The sequence below is a fragment of the Chenopodium album genome, chromosome 27, assembly GCF_948465745.1.
Source record: "Chenopodium album chromosome 27, dcCheAlbu1.1, whole genome shotgun sequence".
NCBI classification, from domain to species: domain Eukaryota; kingdom Viridiplantae; phylum Streptophyta; class Magnoliopsida; order Caryophyllales; family Amaranthaceae; genus Chenopodium; species Chenopodium album.
In genome coordinates, this window is record NC_137860.1 from 34,447,420 (window position 1) to 34,461,816 (window position 14,397).

Sequence of the window (14,397 nt, forward strand, 5' to 3'; positions counted from 1 at the left end):
CAAATTAATCGACTTTCATGGTCTTTCCTTTCTCACGCCTCACCACAACAACGACGAGCGACGAACACCGAGCAACGAGAATGAAGAAGGCGTTAGGGTTCATGTCGGTGCTTCTCAGGTCAGATCTCGCTTTAATTTCCGGTATTTCGTTGAACATTTAGCTAATTTTCGAGTTAATTTAAGATCTGAAATTATTTTCCAGTATTTCGAGCTAATTTTCCGATATTTCGTTGTTTTAATTTAAGATATGAAATCAAGTTGATTATTGTTGTTTATTTTTCCAATTTATTGTTTATTTTTGAGCTAATTTATTGTTTATTTTTTCAATTTATTGTTTTAATTTTCCAGTATCGTTGTTTCAATTTATTTATTTATTTATTCCTAAAGTTTGTGCTTTAATTTTTGGCAGATGAGGTGAATCGGGATAGGGTGGTGGTGATACGGGTTAAGGTGGTTGGTGGCGGCTGGTGGTGCTGGTGCTCGTGGCGAGTGGTGGTGCTGGTGCTCGTGCTCGTGGTGGAACAATAGCTTATTTAATTACTTGTATTAATTTTTTTTGATGTAAATGTAATAATACAACAATTAATTAATGAAAATATCAATTCTTTTACATATGTTTTGATTGTGTATCAATTTAAGTGAAAAAAAGCAAAAAAAAAAATTTTTTTTTTAATTTTTATTTTTTATGGCCCTAATGGGCAGCGGTTTGGTGCCAAAACCGCTGCCCTTTCTCTTCAAATGGCAAGCGGTTCTGAACCGCTTGCCATTTAAAAGCCCAAATGGCAAGCCCCCTAAGAGCATGCGGTTCAAAACCGCTTGCCATTAGGGGGTTTGAACCGCTTGCCATTTAGTATTTTCTACTAGTGATGTATCCCTTAGGGTCTCAAAATTTTTCGACGCCGGACCCTAAAACCTCAAAATTTTCTAAAAAAGCGTGGATTATAGTCTTCAATTTTGTAATTTTTTGAACTTTTATTCGCCCGGAAATAAAAATTGCCGAGATGTTTACCATGGTCCCTAATACCCTCCGAGAGTCCAATTAGGTCGGTGGAACAATCCAATATGCCCTTAAACGATCATTTTACCCGTTCACAACTTGTAGTTATTTCGTAAACTCAAGCCTACCACGTACAAAAATGACAACATATAATGATCATATATGGTTTCTAACAGTAATATATGACCCTGAGATATATCCCTTAGGATCTCAACACTTTTCTCTATCGGGCCCCAAAACCTCAAAATTTCCTCAAAAAGCGTGGATTATAGCCTTGAATTTAGTAATTTTTTGACATTTTTTTGCCCGGAAATAAAAATTGCCGAGATGTTTACCATGGTCCCTAATATCCTCTGCGAGTCAAATTAGGTCGGTGGAACCATCCAATATGCCCTTAAACGGTCATTTTACCCGTTCACAACTTGTAGTGATTTTTTTAACTCAAGCCTATCATGTACAAAAATGACAACATATAACGATCATATATGGTTTCAAACAGCATTATATGACCCCGAGATATATATCCCCTAGCGTCTCAACACTTTTCGTCATCGGGCCCCAAAACCTCAAAAATTCCTCAAAAAACATCGATTAGAGTTTTTAATTTTGTAATTTTTTGACCTTTTTTCGCTCGAAAATAATAATTGCCGAGATGTTTACCATGGTCCCTAAAATCACCCGCGAGTCAAAATGGGTCGGTGGAACCGTCCAATATACCCTTAAATGGTCATTTTACCCGTTCACAATTTGCTGCGATTTCGTAAACTTAAGCCTACCAATATGTTTATGACAACATACAGATCATATATGGTTTCAAATAGAAATATATGACCCCGAGATATATCCCCAAGGGTCTCAAAATTTTTCGCCACTGGGCCCAAAAACCTCAAAATTTCTTCAAAAAGCGTGGATTTTAGCCTTCAATTTTATAATTTTTTTAACTTTTATTCACCCGGAAATAAAAATTTTCGAAATGTTTATCATGATCCCTAATACCCTTCAGTTCTCCAATTGGGTCGATGGAACCATCCTATATGCCCTTAAACGTTCATTTTACCCGTTCACAACTTGTAGTAAATTCGTAAACTCAAGCCTACCACGTACAAAAATGACAACATATAATGATCATATATGGTTTCTAACAGCAATATATGACCCCGAGATATATCCCTTAGGATCTCAACACTTTTCTCTATCGGGCCCCAAAACCTCAAAATTTCCTCAAAAAACGTGGATTATAACCTTCAATTTAGTAATTTTATGACATTTTATGGCCCGGAAATAAAAATAGCCGAGATGTTTACCATGGTCCCTAATATTCTCTGCGAGTCAAATTGGGTCGGTGGAACCGTCCAATATGCCCTTAAACGGTCATTTTACCCGTTCACAACTTGTAGTGATTTTTTAAACTCAAGCCTACCACGTACAAAAATGACAACATATAATGATCATATATGGTTTCAAACAGCAATATATAACCCCGAGATATATCCCCTAGCGTCTCAACACTTTTCGTCATCAGGTTCCAAAACCTCAAAAATTCCTTAAAACACGTGGATTAGAGTTTTTAATTTTGTAATTTTTTGACCTTTTTTCGCCCGGAAATAAAAATTGACGAGATGTTTACCATGGTCCCTTAAGTCCTCCGCGAGTCAAATTGGGTCGGTGGAACCGTCCAATATGCCCTTAAATGGTCATTACCTGTTCACAATTTGCAGTGATTTCGTAAACTCAAGCCTACCACCTATGTTTATGAAAACATATACTGATCATAAGTGGTTTCAAACAACAATATATGACCACGAGATATATTACCTAGGGTCTCAAAACTTTTCGCCACCAGGCCCAAAACCTAAAAATTTCCTCAAAAGGCGTGGATTTATAGCCTTCAATTTTGTAAATTTTTTAACTTTTATTCGCCCGAAAATAAAATTGCCAAGGTATTTACCATGGTCCCTAATATCCTCCGGAAGTCCAATTGGGTCGGTGGAACCATCCACTATTCTCTTAAACGGTCATTTTACCCGTTCACAACTTGTAGTGATTTCGTAAACTCAAGCCCACCACGTACAAAAATGATAACATACAATGATCATTTATGGTTTCAAATAGCAATATATGACCCCGAGATATAACTCCTAGGATCTCAACTCTCTATCGGGCCCCAAAAGCTCAAAATTTCCTCAAAAAACGTGGATTATAGCCTTCAATTTTGAAATTTTTTGACATTTTTTGGCCCAAAAATAAAAATTGATGAGATGTTTACCATGGTCTCTAGTATCCTCCGCGAGTCAAATTGGGTCGGTGAAACCGTCCAATATGCCCTTAAACGGTCACTTTACCTATTCAAAATTTGCAGTATTTTCGTAAACTCAAGCCTATCACGTACGTTTATGACAATATGTACTGATCATATATGGTTTCAAAGAGCAATATATGACCCCGAGATATATCCCCTAGGGTGTCAAAACTTTTAGCCACCGGCCCCAAAACCTCAAAATTTCCTCAAAAAGCGTAGATTATAGCCTTCAATTTTGTAATTTTTTTAATTTTTATTTGTCCGGAAATAATAATTGCCGAGATGTTCACCATGGTCCCTAATACCATGCGGGGGTCCAATTGAATCGATGGAACAATCTAATATGCCCTTAAACGGTCATTATACCCGTTCACAATTTGTAGTTATTTCGTAAACTCAAGCCTACCACGTACAAAAATGACAACATATAATGATCATATATGGTTTTAAACGGCATTATATGACACCGAGATATATCCTATAGGGTCTCAACACTTTTCACCACCGGGCCCCGAAACCTCAAAATTTCCTCAAAATGCGTGGATTATGGCCTTCAATTTTGTAATTTTTTAACCTTTTTTCGCTCGGAAATAAAAATTGTCAACATGTTTACCCTGGTCCCTTATACTCTTCGGGAGTCCAATTGGGTCGGTGGAACCATCCAATATGTCCTGAAACGGTCATTTTACCCGTTCGCAAGCAACTTGCACCGATTTCGTAAACTCAAGCCTACCACGGACGTGTATAACAACATTAATCATTATATATGGTTTCAAACGACATTATATGACCCCGTGATGTATCCCTTAGGGTCTCAAGGCTTTTCGCCACCGGGCCCTAAAACCTCAAAATTTCCTAAAAAAGCGTGGATTATAGCCTTTAATTTTGTAATTTTTTGAACTTTTATTAGCCCGGAAATAAAAATTGCCGAGATGCTTACCATGGTCCCTAATACCCTTCGGAAGTCCAATTGGGTCGGTGGAACCATCCAATATGCCCTTAAACGATCATTTTACCCTTTCACAACTTGTAATGATTTCGTAAACTCGTGTTTACCACGTACAAAAATGACAACATATAATAATCATATATGGTTTCAAACGGCATTATATTAACCCGAGATATATCCCCTAGGGTCTCAACACTTTTTACCACTGGGTTTGAAACCTCATAATTTCCTCAAAAAATGTGGATTATTAGAGCTGTAAAAAACTGATTCAACCCTAAAACTTGAACTTAACTGAAAATGATCTGAACCCAACCTATACTTGAACAATGCGGTGAAACTAGTGACTTGTAACCCGACCTGAACCTGACCTGATCTTAACTGAAAACGGATTCGATCCAATACTTTATGACCTGAACCTAAACCTGCACCAGTCCTGATAGTAACCGTCAACCGATTTAATCCTACCCGAAAACAATCTGAACCTGAACTAGTACCCGACCCAATTAAAACATTAACCCGAGTGATGGAAGGTTTAATAAAATTTTATACACCTTTTATTCAACTTATATACTAGTATAATTCTGTAAACCCTCAATCCGATTTAATAAAATCTTTTGTTCAGCTTATATACCTTTTGTTCTCTATTACTCGTATATAGCCAATATAGGTTTAATTAAAACTTGATGATGTTTGATCAAATTATGAAAGGCGTAATTGTATATTTCAACTTGGCCACATCGATATTTATTAGAATTGAACTTGAACCAAAATTCGACTCAACACTAACCCGAACCCGAATGTACCATCTTGTTAACTCATCCAAACCCGACTCAACACAGCCCGAACCTGAAATTGAACCCGATTTGATTTTAACTCGAATTGAACCCAACCTATATCCGAAAAGGTAAACGACACGTTATAACTTGAACTGAAATTGACCCGACCTGAACCTGATGATCTGAAGCTAGATTGACCCGACATAACCTGATCCTGATTTAACCCGAAACCTAATTTGACCCAACCCAAACCCGACTTGAATACTCGAATTGACAGCTCTACTTTTGATTGACAAGTATTTGGCTTCTCGCTCACTTTTCAAGCAAAAATAGTTCGATTATCTTCCTTGGTTTCTTCCTAGCACCAGTGCCTCGTAAATTAGCAATCAGCACATAACTTTTTTTTTTTTTTTTTTTTTTTTTGAGGAACTTGATGGCATTTAATTTGGGATTGAGGCAATTATAGACTAGCAATTGCAAATTTGGTTGTATACTATTAATAAGTTAAATCTGTTTCAAAAATCGTCCTACAAATTGGAACTTGGAAGTAAAAAGAACTAACACAAGGCATAAATTTAAAGTACTACTTGTAGTTTATTTCTTCAATAATGATAAAATGAGCTGACATTACAATTCTGAGAATAATAAATCTGTAAATGAACCCGCATAAAATCTGAACGGGTAGACCTTCTTTTTTAATGTATTTTTTTTGGCTTTCTTGCCATCTTGTCACTATTTTTTGGTCCACCTGAATATCAACACCAGTAAACCATCAACACAGAAAGGACACTTCTTTGGTAAACTGCTTACCCAAGTTCATGAATGTAAAAAATGGTATGATACCCCTTCTCCCCTCCAAAAAAAAAAAAAAAAAAAAAAAAAAAAAAAAAAAAAAAAAATCGAAGAAAGAAAAGGGGTTTAAAATGCTTTCTCCATTCAATGAGAAGTGTTAGGCATTTCTGAATTCTAACCAAAGAGCAAAGAGACTACTTATCTCCTTGTCTCTGCAATACAAAAGAATCAAGGAATGTCATTAAGCAAAAGTTAGCCAGAGCCTTGAAAGTTCGATCCTGCACATTTTGGTGAGTTAGCAGTGACTATCGCTTGACTCACACAAGTAGACCCATAGAATTGCTCCCAAAAACTCGAGCTGATACCCAAAAGAAGCAGCATTAAGATAATTTCTTTAGAATAGTTTCAAATAGTGCAACACCTCAAGCAGCACCACTGCAACAATGCTATCTTTGGAGAAAAGGACTTTCTAACCTGTTAGCAGGATTGAACAATTGACAGTATAGACTTTGCAAATGCAACTAAGACTGAAGCAGGTTTTCAAACTCGTGACAATCAGCTCCTATGTTGTTAAAAGTTGAGATAAGCTTGGGAACAATCTTAGCCAGCATCAGCTTGAAGCCAGCGGATGTGGCATTAGCTTCACTTTTTTCCGTCAACGTAGCATCCTTCGCTAGAGAACCGATCAAGTAACCTTTCATGTATGCATCACAGGCTTTCAAGATATAGTACCCACGCTGCCCAAAATGTTCTTTCACAAGATCTTCAAAATCCTAGATATATAAAAGAAGATAAACAGTAAACATTAGTTAAGCCAAATAGCAAGCATTGTTCCCTAAATTAAAAAATAAATAAATAAATAAATTAAAATAAAACAAACAGCAAAGGACTACAGCACACACTTATTAGTTCAGATGAAAGCTTAACGTTACACTTAGTTGATATAGCTTGGAGTTGGGCACCAATGCTATCTTTGGAAAAAAGGACCCTAACCTATTAGTAGAGTCATTGACAACAAACTCTGCAAATGTTATTTTTGAGCTTCAGTTTCGACATTCCTCGTAATTTTAATCTAGGTTTTCATCATTCTATAAAATTCTTGCTGAAAAGCACAACTTAAAATACAAAATAACCAATTTCTAAAGGTCTCTGTTTTCTTCTTTTTATCACTTCTGCATATAACTTACACAGATTACTTCATAGATTGAGAAATAGAGACATATTCACACACAAATTACTTCATAGATAGAGAAATAGAGACATATTACACACACACACACACAAATCAAAGGAGCCAAACTGATTTTTACTAGAAGCTAAACTTAAATAGCTAAAGCTAATTTTTTTAACGAATATTAATTTATAAGTTGAAGTGAAAACGGCTTCATTCCTAATTCAGAATATACCTCAAGGCTCACATCTATATCTGTAAAAGCAAGATGTTAACCACTAAAGATGAAGCAAAAATATATTACCAGCAAAAATGCTTGACCCTCCTGAATATCTAAGTATTAAAAATGGTGATTGATAGCAGACGTTAAATTCTACTCCGTATAAGGTACATTATTGTCTTGCAATTAAGCAAAAATAAAGGTGGTATTAAGTTACCTTTGGAGGCTTCCGTATAAGATACATTATTGTCTTGCAATTAAGCAAAAAGGTATTTTCATTGTAGGACAATGAGTTTTTCTCCCCTTCAGCTGTCCCAACTTGCTTATCGTATCCAGCTTCATTAAAATATGGCTTCGAGTTCAAAACTAATCCTTGAAGTGAAACCAAAACTTGAAGAATGCTTGAGGATTGGGGATCCCAGACTTCGTTTCCTCTTCCTGTCCAGGTGTTCAGCAGACTAAGGCATACCTTGCCTTCTTCGTATAGATTGGGGTTTAAGCGCCAGCCACCTGAGTGATAATGAGCTGACTGCAAAAAAAAAAGTTTATTTTTTACACCAGAGCATTGGCATTCCCCACTACAGTAAGAAAGCAACTTGAAAGTTCCATGAGTTTTTAAATGTGCCATAGAAATGCAATATACCCACCGGTGGAACATCAGGATACTCTGGAGGAAGGTGAAAATCAAAGAAGAAGAGACCATCTTGATAGGGTGTTCCATAAGCCCCCACAATTACTGCTCTCAGTAGATCCATTCGATCCTCGTATACTCGTACATAAATACCCTCTACAAAGGGAAACAAGGTAAGCCATTGATAATAGATCAGTTAATGCATATAACTGAGAGAGCTTATTGATGGTAGATGTGCAGACCAAATACCTGGAAGGTTGTTCTGAAGAATGTTCCAATCTCGCTGCACCATCTTGAGCCACTTTCTTCCGCTGTTGCCCTGCAATCGCAGTCAATGAAGATACTTTAGTTGCAAAATGATGTAATATAACATAATAATTTATTTTTTAATAAATGTGAGGAAGGTATATATGCCATAAATAATCTATAAAGATAACAATAATAAATGCCAGAAATATGACAAACTGAATGGTTTAAATAATTTTTAGCAAAACTTAATCATTTCAATTACTTTTTATCCCTTCCCTAGCGAGCCAACCCCTCCCTTTCCTTTCCCCTCTCACCCCAGGGCATCATAAAATGAGAAATTACTTCTTTAAAACCTAACACAATATTATATCCACACCAGACAAGTTCTTCAGGAGCTGAAAGTAAATCTGTAAGATTATTGAACTCTAATATATACTTCGGCACTTCATATGAGTTTCACAAGATCATATCTTTATAGGAGAAGTGAAGCATAAGTTTACCTGTATATTGGAACCAAGGAAAAAATGATCCAATGGATCTTTGGCAGTATCAAAGCGCTTAAAGCTGCAGCCATTGCCATCAGTACATAGGACAGCATATGGTTCATTGGGCGTCAGATTTCCCAAGGATTCATCCATATCTGTTAATTTTGCAGACTCAACTTCAGCAGATTCATCAACTTTGTTCGAGCTAGTTTGCCCACTACCACCGTCAATAACACGAGGATCTTGAGTGCTAGACATGTTGCTAGATGCTCTTTCACCAGATATACATATTTTTTCCTCTGGTTGAACGCTGGTTTCCACAGAATCGTCTGGGCCAGATGAATCCCCATCGCTGCGCCCTCTAGAGAATATACCAGATGCAAATCTGGTAACATATTCAATAGCTGCACGAGGAAAGGTCAATGGTCCATTGCCTGAACTTTGCTCAGCAACTACAATGTCATGTCCTGCATCAGGATTGCCATCTGATGTTGGTTCCTGAAACAACATATGCTGACATTAAATAGCTAGATTACCTAAGCAACAAAATTTGCAAACCACTACATCGACTATCTTCAATTGAGAACAACTGAAGTGATATGGCACAAAACCAACATAGGATACAGCCAATTCACAGAAGATAACAAATCAAGAACGAGCTAACTATTTCATAGAACATATACTTCTCCGTTCCCCTAATATTGCAGCAATTGCCATTAGGAAGTTTAACATGATTTAAGCAAAACACCCATTGTAAGTTGTAACAATTGCATTTCCATGTTCTCTCCAACACCAAATTTAGGTGAGGATAGGTTGGGAAATTCAATTACAATGACAACAAATATTCGTAGAAAAGCTGACAACTTATCCAAACATTCCCAAGTAGTATACACAACTGTCATTTTCCACTGGAGGGGTATGCAACTGTACAAGTACTCTAATCCAATTAATATTCATGTGACATTTAGCTATGTGCAGAGTCCTTTAATTATCTCCCTTCAGATTTCCTTTCTAAAAGAAAAGTGTAAAGTACATTTCCCCACTAACCTAACTTGTCTCTTGTCTACTCTCCTACTCATCTCTTCCCCTCCCCACTTTCCATCTCCATCTTGCACTCCTAATCTTTTGGCACATGTAGTAACAGTTCTTTTTACTTCATATCTTTCCAAAAATCAGGAAAACTGCAGTACCACCCATATACCCGATGGAGCAACCATAGATAGAGCAGTGGAATAGATATGGAAATGGAAAAAAAAAAAAAAAAAAAAGCCCAAAATACAGACCATGTAAGTCAAATACTCACATTTGCTTATTTCAGTATACTTATAATATCATAGGACTATTAACTTACATAATGACATGCTGTTATATATTTTTTTCCCCTTACTATACATTAAATAATTGCTATCCTAAATTGTAATGCAAGAAATTCATACGGTGATCTTGCATCATAATATGCATCTTGAATCTACCAGTAACCCATTCATTAATTCAGTATCATTCTCCCACATAAAATAAGAAACACAGGGAATTAATCAAATACACACAATTATCACATAGGGTATGACCTAAACATTGCAATTGAAAAGGAAAGTAAAACCTTTTCTAAATTATCAAGTGCATCCTTTTCATCATCCTCAACTGTTTCCCAGCTAGCAGCATCATCACTAATCTCACTCCCGGCACCAATAGATTCATCATCATCTCGCCCAACAACATACACTGCTTGAGGGCCAACCTGAAACCAAGCTAAAAGAAAATATCAATCAAGGATCGGGGAAGCAATTCGATAGAATATTTGCACATAAATTAACTTTCTAACATTAAAAATAAACATATGATCAGTGTTCAGTGTGGTGGTAAAGTACCGTAGAAATCATTCCATCAGCCCATGTTACTTCAATATCACCATTTTTTAGGCCAGTAATATTCCCAACCCATGCTAGATTTGAGAGTTCATTACAAGCTGCCTCATCAGATGCATCCCCTTCTTTAGCTTTAGCAAGTGTAGCAGACTCTCTAGGGTCAGGACATTCCGCCTCCCTTGCCATGAAAGCTGGGGACAAGCGAACAACTACATCCCCATAGCAATAATCATAATCAGGATGGCCTTCGAGTTCATATACACTGACAACTTCCTCATTTTCAAATTCGCGGGGTTCTTCTGGTCGAGTAACCTGTTTTAACCATTTCACACAAGCTGTCTTCTCCTTAGCATCAACACTTTTGACAACCCCCACGCGCCTTATTTCAGAGGTCTCTTCACCATCATCAGCAGCTTTCTCCACTACATATTGTTCAGCAATAAAATCGTGATCACCTGGGCTTTCAATTGGAATCAACAATGTGGAGTCTAATCCCCGCTGTACAGTTCCATCTTGCCACGCAACATCTACTCCTGTCTTAGTATTAACAATCAAAAGAGCTCTTTCATAAGTCTCTTCCTTTTTCCGTACCTTCTTATCCCTCTTAACCACAACTTTACGAAGTTTCTTTCGATGAATTTGCCAACTTTCATGAGCCGCGTCCTTAGAACTTGATTTTGGAGACAAGTTGTTTTGAGTATTCTCATCAATACTCTCTGATGTGCCTGCCTCATCATGATCCATCAACTCAACATGAACATTCAAATCCTCTGGTATGACTTCATCTGCATCAGACTCTGGATGACCAGATTCAGATTCATGAAGTCGCAACTTAGACAAATCTTTATCCAAAGGAATAGAGGAAGAAGATGCAAGGGCTGGAAGAAAACACCAGTCACCCAGCTGCCAATTAGCATGAGTAAAACAAGATAACACTTTTAGGTTTTTAGGATTCTGCTCTTCTGCTGGAGAGGTGGAAGAATCAGGACCATAGCCAGCTGAAGCTATCCAATGAACATATACCGATCCAACTGTGACCTTAATGACAGTACCCTCAAGCCGGTTAGCTCTCCATGAACCGGATAACCATCGAGCATTCTTGAAAACCGAGGAGGAGCTTGCCCTAACACGCTGACCAGGATGATATGGACAGTGCCCATCCTCAAGCAAGTTCTTTGCAATTGGTCTTAGCCGCAGAGGCTCAGCCCCCGTGACTTTACAAATAGAACCATCATTAAATAAAACAGTCACGTTATCAAGAACATCATCAACTCTACCCAGCCATGGACCAGAAACTACATAGTCACTCACAACAATATCCCTCACACGCATCAAATCTCTGGAAGATACATCATTGAAAACAGTTCCATCATGGGATAATAAATCAACAGTTATATTTACATCCACCACAAGGCCTACTTGCCCAGTGGGGTCCAAGGCAGAGGCTACATAATCACCATGTAAGAAACCCCTGTCTACAACTGTCAATTCATTTCGATGATTTGTGTTCTCTGAGTCATCCATCCACAACACACGGACCTGGTCTCCAGTAAGTTGCTCTCTTTTATGATGGCCAGAACTTCTGTTATCTTCGCTGCTCTCATTACTATCCCCATCATCTCCATCATTCTCAACATTATCCTCCTCCTTTACCTCCCCGCATACCCCATCCCTTTCCTCCTCCTTCACCTCCCCGCGTACCCCATCCCTTTCCTCCTCCTTCACCTCCCCGCGTACCCCATCCCCTTCCTCCTCATCTTCCTCTTCTCCCTGATTATCTTCATCTGACTCATCTGAATCATCAGTAATATCACTATCTGAGTCCGAGTCTGAATCACCAGCAACTTCAGTCACAACCCCAACCATACTCCCATCCCTACGCCGCACAACATCTTGTCTATAAATATGTTTCTCGTTTGGTATTTTATCTATAACCAGATTACTATCATTTTTTGCATCACGATTAGAGCTAACTTCTGCACTAACACCCTCACTCGATAAAGAATCACCACTTACACTTGTGGTGCCCTCAATAGCAATTGAGGCGTCATGTTGATCAGTTGCCATCTAAGAAACAACCAAAGAACACAATATAAGAGTACTATGATAAACCTAGAAGAACAAACAGAAATTAAGAATAGCACTCTTTTGCCAATGGTCAATATACTCGGCTTTCGCTCCTACTTCGAAAACCCGACATAGAAACTAAACAAGAAGCAATAGCCCGAGTCAATGGCTCCAAAATAATATACCAAACTCGGCTACAACTATATGTCTAGGTCCAGCAAAATGAATATAGACTTTCCAAAGGCATAACAATTATACCCAACATCAGAAAGATAAACCCAATCATTAATCTTTATAACATACAAAATTCATCAATAATAAAACCCTAAAACAGCAAAAAAAATAATAAAAAATCAGCTCAAACATCGAACATTCTTAAGCCGCCATTAAAGATACAATGCAAAAGATCGAAAAAAAATCAAATTCATTGTATTAATGCAAGAAAAATTGAAGATTGTAGAATAACAAAGATGATATTAACAAACCAATTAAATCTTGAATTAACAAAAACATGAATTAAACAAGACATAGTTACCTGAAAAATCGGAGGATTTTGCCAGAAAAAACAAAATTAAAAGACAAACAATTTAAAAGGGTTCAATTAAAATGAATTTATACGTTGAAATGAATGGCTCTTTAATTGTTCAAATTTTTGATCGCAGGTACAAATTGTGAAAGAGAGAGAGAAAGATAGAGAGAGAAATGCTGTTTTTATATGGAAGTCCAGAAAATGGAATGACTTGAAGGGAGCTGAAATGTTCTTCCTTCTTAGGGTTCTAATTGTACTTTCACCGCCATTTACCGGGGAATATTTGTGAATATATGGAGTAGAATATAATCTAGGGTGTTTTGAAAAGAAACCTATAAATGGATTGGACGGGTTGAGTTCAAGTTATGATTTGGCGTTCACTTATGATTATAAAATTATGTTCAATATACTATTTATTTTTGTAATCATGTTTGATATTCGATATTCTTTGTACTTAATCAAAAGTGATTGAGTTTAACTCAAATAGTAGTCCAATATTGGTTCTTTTACTCAAATAGTTAACTACGGTTTATGAAAAATCTTTGATCGGTCAATAAGGTTCATTTCTTTTAGTTCAAGTTTTTCATATTCATTTTTTCATTGGATAAGCTAACATATGACTGACTTAGAGCAATTGTAATGCCTTTAATTTTGATTTACTTCTTGGGAGCTAAAACGGGAGTTTTGTTAAAATATGAACAACACATAAGTTTTTTTGAATAAAATGTCAGCTTCGTCTTCCAACTATCAATCAAGAGGTCTAGGTTTGACATTGGGAAGGTGATTTATTACTATTGGATCCAAACAATAACACATAGAATATGAAGTTTTCAACTTTATAGAAAGATGGATGATCAAAAACAAAGATAATGATAAAAATATAGTAATAGTTGGCAAAATCTCCACCATAATGAAGTAATAATGTCGTTCTATGCCTAAATTCTCAAGTTGATTAATTTTGTTTTAAATTCGAGTTGATTTTTAAGTGGTTTACAAGTCTCAAGTTGTGGGTTTTTTTTTTAAGGGTGCATAGTGCATATATTTCAAAAAACATATTATGTTGTGTTTCAAGCATATCACATAATCACAACCGTTATTTTGTTAATTAGAGGGTTTACATCATATAATATAGGAATGAAATTATAATTGGGAACATATGGGTGGGATGTTATGTGCACTTCATTGAAAAGAATCATAAAAAAATCATGACCTTCCCAAACAGGTAGGTCAAACTTCATAAAACATGGCTTGTAATATTTAATTTTGTGTATTATAATGTTTAGATGTGGCTTGATGAGTAAGCATATTAAATGATATATTCTGTTGTTGAAGCAAAGAAATGGGATGTTCCCACTTGAGAATATGAG

The 14,397-nt window shown here is 36.6% G+C and overlaps 1 protein-coding gene across 1 annotated transcript; it reads right to left on the bottom strand.

Moving 5' to 3' along the window:
* Positions 1-5,939: 5,939 nt before the first annotated feature.
* LOC145620524 (putative ubiquitin-conjugating enzyme E2 23) lies at positions 5,940-12,101 on the bottom strand. The gene is made up of 8 exons (XM_081675211.1): positions 10,438-12,101; positions 10,170-10,307; positions 8,585-9,067; positions 8,085-8,154; positions 7,852-7,991; positions 7,422-7,733; positions 6,288-6,586; positions 5,940-6,171 (listed from the first exon to the last, which is right to left on the bottom strand). Exons 1-7 carry the CDS (start codon positions 11,956-11,958, stop codon positions 6,335-6,337), a joined length of 2,916 nt encoding a protein of 971 aa, XP_081531337.1. The 5' UTR covers positions 11,959-12,101; the 3' UTR covers positions 5,940-6,171; positions 6,288-6,334.
* Positions 12,102-14,397: the final 2,296 nt, after the last annotated feature.

Excerpts from the sequence above, each read along its gene's own strand:
- LOC145620524 (XM_081675211.1), bottom strand. The coding sequence starts at position 11,958 with ATGGATGACTCAGAGAACACAAATCATCGAAATGAATTGACAGTTGTA. Across the intron at positions 8,155-8,584 it reads TCCTTGGTTCCAATATACAG|GGCAACAGCGGAAGAAAGTG; the intron begins GTAAACTTATGC and ends CTGCGATTGCAG. Across the intron at positions 6,587-7,421 it reads TTATACGGAAGCCTCCAAAG|GATTTTGAAGATCTTGTGAA; the intron begins GTAACTTAATAC and ends TTATATATCTAG.